Below are 9,639 nucleotides of genomic sequence, written 5' to 3'. Positions count from 1 at the left end.
TTGTGACCCCTTCCTTTTTGACAGCAAAAATCTCTCCGGACACTGTTCAATATACCCTAGGGCGCATATATCACTAGTGATTGAGAAGCACTCTGAAATTAACAATAGCAAAATACTTTTGCAGCGTTGACATAATAGTAAAGCAATGAATTAAAAACTAAGAAAGAACCCAAAGAGAAGTATGGATAGCATAGTTCCATTGTGAAATACCATACATCCTTTGAAACATCCAAAGGGTGTTGTGTTAGTTGATTTGAAGGAACTCAGCATACATCTTTCACAGAGAAGGAAAGAGGGCACAAGCTAGAACAGACCACAACCAAAGAGAGGGCACGTCTAGTGTGCATAGGAGCCTAAGCCTGCATTTCTATGAAGAGTATGAGCTTGTCATTATGCAGAATAGGAAGAAAAGTTCAAGAATAAACTGAGAACTTACAGGAAAACAGAATGGCAGTGCTAGTAAGTTTTGTATAAGTATAGATTTTTATTTAATGCAATCAGTTTATGGATTTTATTATTGTTTCCAATTTTTATCTAATATTTCACATTGCTATTTTATTATAGTTTTCTATTTTGTGGGCCCTGCTTTTTTGGATTTTTGTTTGTTTTCATTTGCATTGAGGGGACTCAAACACAGGGCCTTGTGCATTATAACCAAGTGCTCTTACTGAACTTCACCACAAATTGTTTTTTTTTTAACAGACAAATAATAAGTGTACATACATCAGGGTGGAGTGTTATAATTCAATTCACATGTGAAATATGAAATGCTCAAATCAGGGTCATTAGCAGTTCCCTCTCTTAAACATTTTGTCAATTCTTTGTGTTAGGAACTATATAACTTCATTTTTCTTATTTTTTTATAAATATGTGTTATAAAGCTGTTATAGTATTTTGGAGTAATTTTCAGTTTTTTTTCATAGGATTACAAAATTTTAGAGGTAAAAATGTATAAGAAAAGACTTTACTGAAAACATCCCAGCATGTGGTGGGACACAGGAACCCTTCCTCCTGTGCCTGTGGACTGCAGTGTTTAGCAAGCCTCCCTGGCTCCTCCCCTGCCTTTCCTTCCTCTGCTGACCACCAGCCCACGTTCTACTACACTGAGTCTTCAATGTTCTCCTGTTCTTTATTAAAAATGCCCTCTGTACATGTTCATGGGGTTCCATGTCACTTTTCAATACATTCATTCACCACACACTGATTGAAACAAAATGGAATGAAAACTCTAAACATCCAATGGAAATATGGGAAATAGGAGCTATTTAATGATATCAGCATGGTTTACAAATTCAAGACTAAATTGCCAAACAAATGGAAATAGCACAAAATGAAGGAAGACCTATAAACTGCATGACAGTGAAAATATATAAAGTTTTAGTATCTGTCATGCAAAAATATGTATGTTAAAATATGCTAAGTAAAGATAAAATGTGCTTTGATCAAGAGGGAAATAAGCATGAATGCCTTTCAATGATGCCTAAAGGTGACGCCTTTCTGAGCAATGCACCTGAGCAGAAAAAGACAAAACACAATCATAAGCAAAAGCAGAGACGTGAAAAGCATTTGGAAATGTGTATCTAAGGTGATGTAGCATGAGGGCTGTGTGAGAATATTCAGTACCGTTTTTAAAGCAAGTGTTCAAAAAAGAAAATATTACATTAGTCACTCAATACATTTCCAAAAAAGTGCAAACCAATACAGTCAATTGATAGGCTTGGACTTACAAAAGTCATAATTTTTCAATATCCCTCACAAAAATATTTCTACATACATGAAAATAGGCAATCTGTAAAAGAAAACGAAACTTCACCAATCTTTTAAATAAATGCATTGGAAAAGGAGTTGGGGATAAAACCTCCCAGTATACAATAGAGAAACTGGCATAGACCCTGTGTAATAAGAAGTAAGCGCTCAATAAACTCACAGACACAGGCTCAGATATATAAACCATTCCAAAGTAAGTCTCCTAAGTGCATCTCTACTGAACTGTTAAATTGCTTTTAATGAGACAACAGAAAAAACACGTTAAAATATACATCCCTTCATGTGTGTGTGTGTGTGTGTGTGTGTGTGTGTGTGTGTGTGTGCATACATAGATCAAACTTTCCTTATCCATTCACCTGTTTAAGGGCATATAGGTTAGTTCAATACATTATTAATTCTGAAGCCAAACCAAAAACAAAACAAAAATCAATGTTTTCTCCGATATGCTGCTGCTAATTCACAATGAGGGTGGGGGATAAGGAAGAGCAGTTACATTACATTAGGTAGAGGGGGTGAAGGCAGGGAAAGTGGTGTGGGGGAAGGAATGATAGTAGAGTGAGACAGATATTAATACATCATGTACTTATATGACTGCCTGAATGATGTGATCCTACAATATGTATATTCAGAAAACTGAGAGATTATAATCCATTATGTATGATCTATCACAATATATAAATCCATTCTACTGTCATGTACAACTAATTAGAACACTTGAAATAATTTTAAAACATATGTGTCCCATGGACATTTATAGTAACATAAAGTTGCAAGACCTTTACTCAGGATCTTGTAGATAGTACATAAATGTAATCAAATATTTTTCATCTTAAGTACACACACATCAAAATACACCCTAATTTCACTGTTTTTCCATCCACAGTTAATCCCTGTTCCTCTACTCCCTTAATTGCAAAGCTCCTTGGACCTCTGCTCTTTCTCTGGGAGCACTGCACACCTCCCTCCCTTCTTCTCTTCAGCCTCCATTAGCTCCATTTCATGGCCAGCACTGAACCCTGTGTTAATCAGTGCAATGTTCACTTCTCAGCCAAGTGTCATGAATCAATGCAGCCTTGTGAGTAAATCCTCAATCAGGACAGGAAGCAGCCACAGCAGCCCTGCTCTGTACAAGGTTGGCCTGGCTCTCCACTGACCTCAGCTAAAGAGTCCTGGGTTCCATTCTTTCTGATGCTCTCCTGCAGTGTCCACTGAGCTCTCAGATTCACCTGGAAACCAGCACTGAGAAGGTTTCTCTGTGGAAATGCAAGGTCCTGCCGGGATGGACTAAATGGTGAATGAAGTTCTGTGCCCAGAAAACACAGCAGGAAGGAGTCAAGTGCTGGTTTCCTAGGCAGACTAAAGACCTCAAAGGACACCATGCCATCCAGTCCAGCACAAGTCTGTGCACTGAGGAGCCACATCAGAGCAGACAGTCACAGCTCCCCATATCTGCTCATTAGGCTCATTTTCCTCTTCTTCCCCTGAGGGACACTGGCCTGGAAAGACAGGAAATTCTTCCGGCTGATTCTCTATTACCAAGAGAACTGTTTATAGTCCAGTAAACCTAGATTTTATTATTCCCCCATGGATCCACCTACCTTCCAGCGGTCCAGCCTCCTGGCACATCTTCCCCCATTTGGACGAAAGTGTTTTCTAAGTCTGACACTGATGAGCTCATCTTGACTGGAGCTCATATGTCTCTAGACATGGACCTGTGCTGGGCAAAAAGCACCAATACTCCAGAAAAGTCACTCCTCTTTAACAAGGGTGAGCACTGTGTTCCCTTTGTCTAAATCTTGGGCATTACACTTCTTGCCTATGTGATCCTTTCTCAAATTGTCATTAAGTTATAGTTTTAAGACCAGTTAAGAGTTCCCATTGAACCCTTAACTTAAAAATGTTTATTAGAACGAAATGTGATTGGTTCACTTCATGCATCATAACCTGATCTAATACCTGAGAGGAACTGGGAAACTTCATTTTTATTGACTTTTATTCTGTGAAGTTGATTTTACATAGTGATACTCCTATGACCTCCAACTCCATGGCAGAAAAATGGGGTGACAAATGCTATACTGTAAGGAGCGATGAGATCTTCATTTGAATTCTGGCACAATGCTTCCACTGCATATATATGGGTCTTTGGTTTTCACCTACATATATTTTCCTCCAGAAGATATTTAACAATGTCTTAACATTGGTACTAGCCATCTACCACACCCACAACAGCTACAAACACAAATAATTACTCTAGCCCTAAATGTCAACAGTGAAGAGGTGATCAAAACCAATTCTAGACCACATTTATGCACATTTGCAGAAGAATCATCAAAAGGCCAGTACAGAAGCAAAAGCTGAGACCATAGGACTACTAAGGTTCCAGAAACGCTGCATTCTTATTTGATAAAGGTGGTCTTGGTACTGCAGGTCCTGGTCTGTTAAACTCTCTCTGAGGAGCAAGGCTGTGAAATTCTGTGAGAGTCTGGTGTAGGTAGTTGTAGCTCTTCTCCTCTGCAAACTGTCTTTGTAAGTTATTATTTTTGTGTATTTTTGAAAGGCTTGGTGTTCACTCACTCTAAAGTAGGTAATGATGTCTGTGTATTATGGTTGCTGTTGTTGCTATGGTGATTATCATTTCATCATACTGCAAACCAACCCCAGAGGTGACTCACTACTGGGCAACATGTGTTGACCATTTATTTATTTATTTATTTATTTATTTATTTATTTATTTATTTACCTGGGTTTTCCTAACTTGCAAGACTGGTTTCACAATGACCATCCTCAAGCTTCAGCCTCCAAGCTCTTGGTTTAATAATGTTCTCCACCACGTCCAGCCAATTATTCCATACAAGAGCTCTCAAAATACAACCAATATCACTGTGAAAAGAACTTGTAGTAGGCAGGATAATGTTCTCTAAAGGATGTCTAGGATTCTATTTCAAAAAGAGTTTGAATATGATTACTTTACATTTTTAAATTTAATTTTATGACCCCAGTAACTTATCACAATCAGCACCATTATACTAACGTGCAAATTACCAAGCGGAGCAGTTAAAGCATAGACATACAGAAATGATAAAGCAAAGGAGAAGCACTTCAGTGACACATTTACCTCTACTACAAATTACAATATCCAACTCAGGGACCCAGTGCTGTGCTTCTGCATACACATAGCAAACCAAATGAATATATTTCAGTAAAACATAAAAAACATATCTATACAATACACTTCAAGAGGGAAGAAATGATATGTAGGAAATCCTTCCCATCCCAGGACACACATGGGAATTTCCAAATTTTTATTTTCCTAAGTTTGGAAGAACTTAGAAACTCAGACGATGTGAAAAACTGCTGAGCATCATAGAAAGCAGGAGACTGAATGAAGTGGGTTGTTAGTGGTACAGAGAGATTGAACTCAGAGGAGTGAATCTGCAGGAAATCAATAGGAGGAGGAAGCTTCACATGCCCAATATCATCAGAAATTCCAAATCTGGCTCTGAGGCTTGCTACCCGCAATCAGAGGCATGGGCTTCTGAGCCTGCTACAGTTGCCCTCCAAAGAGCCTTCTCAGGGCTCTCTTTACATCATTATTCCTCAGACTGTAGATGAAGGGGTTCAGCATGGGGGTGACAACAGTGTACATCACAGAGGCTGTGGCACTGGAGTGTGAGCTGTGGGTTACATCAGAACTGAGGTACACACCAAGTCCTGTGCAATAAAATAAGGAGACCACGGAGAGGTGAGATGCACAGGTGGAGAAAGCTTTGTATTTACCCTGAGTTGATGAGATTTTATGGATGGAGGACACTATCCTGGAGTAGGAGTAAAGAATGCCAGCGATGGGGCCACCTGCCAGCAACACAGATGCAATATACATCACCATGTCATTAAGGAAGGTGTCAGAACAGGCAAGTTGGACCACCTGGTTGAGCTCACAGAAAAAGTGGGGGATTTCTAGGTTTGTGCAGAAGGACAGTTGCAATACCATTAAGCTTTCTAACAAGGCATGCAGGAGACTCAGAATCCAGGACACTAGAACCAGCAAACCACAGAGCTGAGAATTCATGATGGCAGTGTAGTGCAGAGGGTGACAGATGGCCACATATCTGTCGTAGGCCATGACAGTCAGGAGGAAGTTGTCCAACTCTATAAAAAACAAGAAGAAGCACATCTGGGTGATGCAGCCTGTGTAGGTAATGGCTTTGCTCTGTGTCTGGATGTTCACCAGCATCTTTGGGATGCTCGTAGAGGTGAAGCAGATGTCCACAAAGGACAGGTTGGAGAGGAAGAAGTACATGGGCATGTGCAGGTGAGAGTCTGAGATGCTGGCCAGGATGATGAGTAGATTCCCCAGCACAGTGACCAGGTACATGGAGAGGAAAAGCCCAAAGATGAGGGGCTGTAGTTCTGGGTCCTCTGAAAATCCCAGCAGAAGAAACTCTGAAACTTTTGTTTTATTTCCTTGTTCCATGTGGTGGATATTACTCCCTAAAAATTAATAAATATTATGACTTCTCTTCACACATATGGACACCACTGATTTGATTGAAATGGGACAATTCATCCAGACCCTGTGGTACATACCTGCAATCCCATCATCCAGGTTGAGGATGATGGATTTCAAGTTCAAGGCTAGCCTCAACAATTTAGTGAGGCCCTAAGCAACTTAGCAAGACCTTGTCTCACCCTAAAAAGGACTGCACTGTTGTTCTGTGGTAAAGTATCCCAGTGTTCAAATCCCAGTACTAAAATCACAAAAACAAAAAAACTGAAATGGGTCAATTCATATTTTCCAGTGAAGAAACTGATTTCTGGTGGCGATCCAAGATGGCGGACTATAGGGTGACTGCATCTCCTGTCGCTACAGAACCTAGGATGCAAGAAGGAGAGGCATTGAGAGACTCAGACTAAAATAGAGCCACGGGGTGTTTTGCTGTGTTTTGGGTTCTTCTTGCAAGGCCACAAATGAACCTGGGACCTTTTGCATGATAAGCAAGTGCTCTATGACCGAACCTCAGCCTCACTCTGAATTTTTCTAACTGAGACATAATAGCTGTGCACACTAGCAGGGCCTAGTGTGATCATTGAACACGTGTGTGCAATATAACATGCTCCAATCGGGGTCAATTAGCACTTGTCTCTCCTTAAACATTCATCAATTTTTTGTGTTAGAAATTTCTAACTTTTCTTATTCTTTATGGGAATCATGTAATCAAAAACTAGTATGAAGGCAGGCTCTGGGGCTGCGGTGGGAGGACAGCAGCATGGCCTTGGTCCTTGTGACTGGCAGCTCCTCTGCAGCCACAGCCTAGAAAGGATTCAAGATGACCAGTGAAGAACCTCTTCCCAAAAAGGCTGGACTGAGTGAAGCAACATAGGAACAAGAGAGGCAAGAGTGTCCTTCTCAAAGTCAGTGCCCCAAGCAAGTCAGCAGCCCAGGGTTGCCCACCAAGATCAACAATGGGAGACCCAGGGAGTGACTTGTTTTTCCTAAAAAGGAAAGTGGGAAAACTGGGTCAGACTAACTGGAACTAGCCCAAAATGGACTGAGTGCCTGGAAGTTTAGGCCTGATAGGTAACAAATCATACTCCCCAGACAAGACTTCCTGACAGTCCCATTAAGAGAAAGCTGGAGTAGGACACCCAAGTGCTCATTTCCACACTGATACTCAGACTTTTTGAGCCAAGAAAGAAAGAAAAAGCCACATTCTTACACTGTGCAGCTTGTAATGAATTGTGTAAAACTTACCAGGTGAAATTTGTGTTTCAGCTTTTTTCTCTTCCCTTTCTCCTTGCTTCTGAGACCCGATGCCGTCAGATTATTCTGAAGAAGAGGCCATCTCCAAAAACTTCCCCTTCTAGGAAATGCAGACACTTGAGCAATGTTTCTGTTTGCAGAAAATAGCGTGAGAAACAGAAGTGTCTGTGGCACCCTCTGTCTAGAGACAGGTTGGAGAGCTGCAAACAGAGATATCAATCAAGACTTGAACATGTAAAATTCCAGTAAAATGAAGAAATGGAAAATGCTTCACACTTAACCTTGAGCATAATGACCTAAAGACACTGTGTATCAGTTTTGCCAATAAGACTGTGGACTTCATGATTGTTGTTGAATCTCTGGGTCAAAGAGGTGATTTTGTATTTAATTGTTTTTGTTTGTTTCTTTGTTTGGGTTGTTTTTTGTTTTTTGTTTTTTGTTTTTTTTTTCTGAGAAAGAACCTTTAATAGTCATGAGAAAGTCAAATAATAGATGTCAGTACAAGTCATGCATGCATGGGGGAATGTGATCCTTTGTTGAATTTGCGTCTTTTGTATTACACTCTTGATGTTGAATTAAATGTGCCTTGAAATAGTAAAAAAAAAAAAAAAAGAAAGAAAGAAAAACAAGTAGAGTGCTTTGGAAGTAATATTATGTTTGCATCAAAAGATTATAAACTTTTGGACATAACACTGTATAAGGAATGGCTTCACTGAAAACTTCCCACTGTGTGGTGGGACACGGACCCCTTCCCCTGTGACTGTGGGTTGCAGTGGTTATACAGTCTCCCTGCCTCCTCCCCACCCTTTCCAGCCTCTGCTGACCACCAGCTTACATTCTACTATACTGATCTTAAATATTTTGCTATTCTTTATTAAAAATGTCCCCTGTACTTGTTGACAGGGTTCCATGTCACTTTTCAATAAATTCATTCACCATGCACTGTTTGAAACAAATGAAATGAAAAATCTAAAACATCCAATGGAAAGATGTGAAATAGGAATTAGTTAATGATATCAACATGGGTTATGAATTTGAGACTCAATTGCCAAACACCTGCAAATAAGACAAAATGAAGGAAGTCCTCTAAACAGCAGGATGGTGAAAATAGGTAAAGTTTTGATATCTCCATACAAAATTGTTTATGTTGAAATATATTAAACAAGGATAAAATAAGCTTGGATCAAGAGGGAAATAAGCATGAATGCCTTTCAATGATGCCTACAGTGGATGCCTTTCTGAGCAATGCATCTGAGCAGAAAAACACAAATACACAGTAAGTCATAGCAGAGGTGTAAAAAGCAGATGGAAATGTGTATCTATGGTGACATAGAACTAGGGATGCACAAGACCGTTGACTATCTTTATTTTTACTTAAAGCAAGAATTCAAAGAATATTAAATTAATCACTCACATTTTCTGAAAAAGTAATGTGCGGATACAACCAATTCATAGATTGGAATTTACAAAATTTACAAATTTTCACACATTCCCAACTAATGCATTTCTATATACATAAAAATAGACAGTCTGTGGTTGAAAAAATACCAATAATCTCTTAAAAAGACTATATTGGAAAACAGTGCGGGGGAAACTCCTATCACTTAGAGGAACCAGCACAGCCCTTTGCAACACACCAGGAAATAGCTGAAAAACCACAGGTATATTAAGTCTCACAAGTATGCAAAGCATTCCACAGTAAGGATCCAGGCATAACTCTATTCACCTGTGAAATTATATTTTTCTATGTTACTATAGAGAAAATAATACTTTAAAAATGTGTGTCCCATGAACTTTTTACCTAAGATAACATGCAAGATTCATACTCAGGATCTTTGTAAATAATAAATAAGCATAATCAATTATTTCCCATATTGAGCACATACACAATTTTAAAATGCACTAACCAAACTTCTTGTTCCTGCACAGTTAATTACTATTCCTCTACTCCCTTAAATGCAAAGCTCCTTGGACCTCTGCTCTTTCTCTGGGAGCACTGGACACCTCCCTCCCTTCTTCTCTTCAGCCTCCATTAGCTCCATTTCATGGCCAGCAGTGAACCCTGTGTTAATCAGTGCAATGTTCACTTCTCAGCCAAGTGTCATGAATCA

The 9,639-nt window shown here is 39.4% G+C and overlaps 1 protein-coding gene across 2 annotated transcripts; it reads right to left on the bottom strand.

Annotated features, from left to right (window-relative positions):
- Positions 1-2,100: 2,100 nt before the first annotated feature.
- LOC124969290 (olfactory receptor 7A17-like) lies at positions 2,101-6,241 on the bottom strand. Of its 2 annotated transcripts, XM_047532171.1 has the most exons (2): positions 5,328-6,241; positions 2,101-2,119 (listed from the first exon to the last, which is right to left on the bottom strand). In XM_047532171.1, the coding sequence occupies exons 1-2, from the start codon at positions 6,239-6,241 to the stop codon at positions 2,101-2,103; spliced, it is 933 nt and encodes a 310-aa protein (XP_047388127.1). The 2 variants fall into 2 exon arrangements, with proteins under 2 accessions (XP_047388127.1, XP_047388128.1); XM_047532172.1 differs by lacking the exon at positions 2,101-2,119 and having other exon boundaries at positions 5,312-6,241.
- Between the last annotated feature and the right edge of the window lie 3,398 nt (positions 6,242-9,639).

This window comes from Sciurus carolinensis, chromosome 17 (genome assembly GCF_902686445.1).
Source record: "Sciurus carolinensis chromosome 17, mSciCar1.2, whole genome shotgun sequence".
NCBI lineage: Eukaryota > Metazoa > Chordata > Mammalia > Rodentia > Sciuridae > Sciurus > Sciurus carolinensis.
The sequence above is the reverse complement of the archived record's forward strand: the minus strand, read 5'-3'. Positions and strand labels throughout refer to the sequence as shown.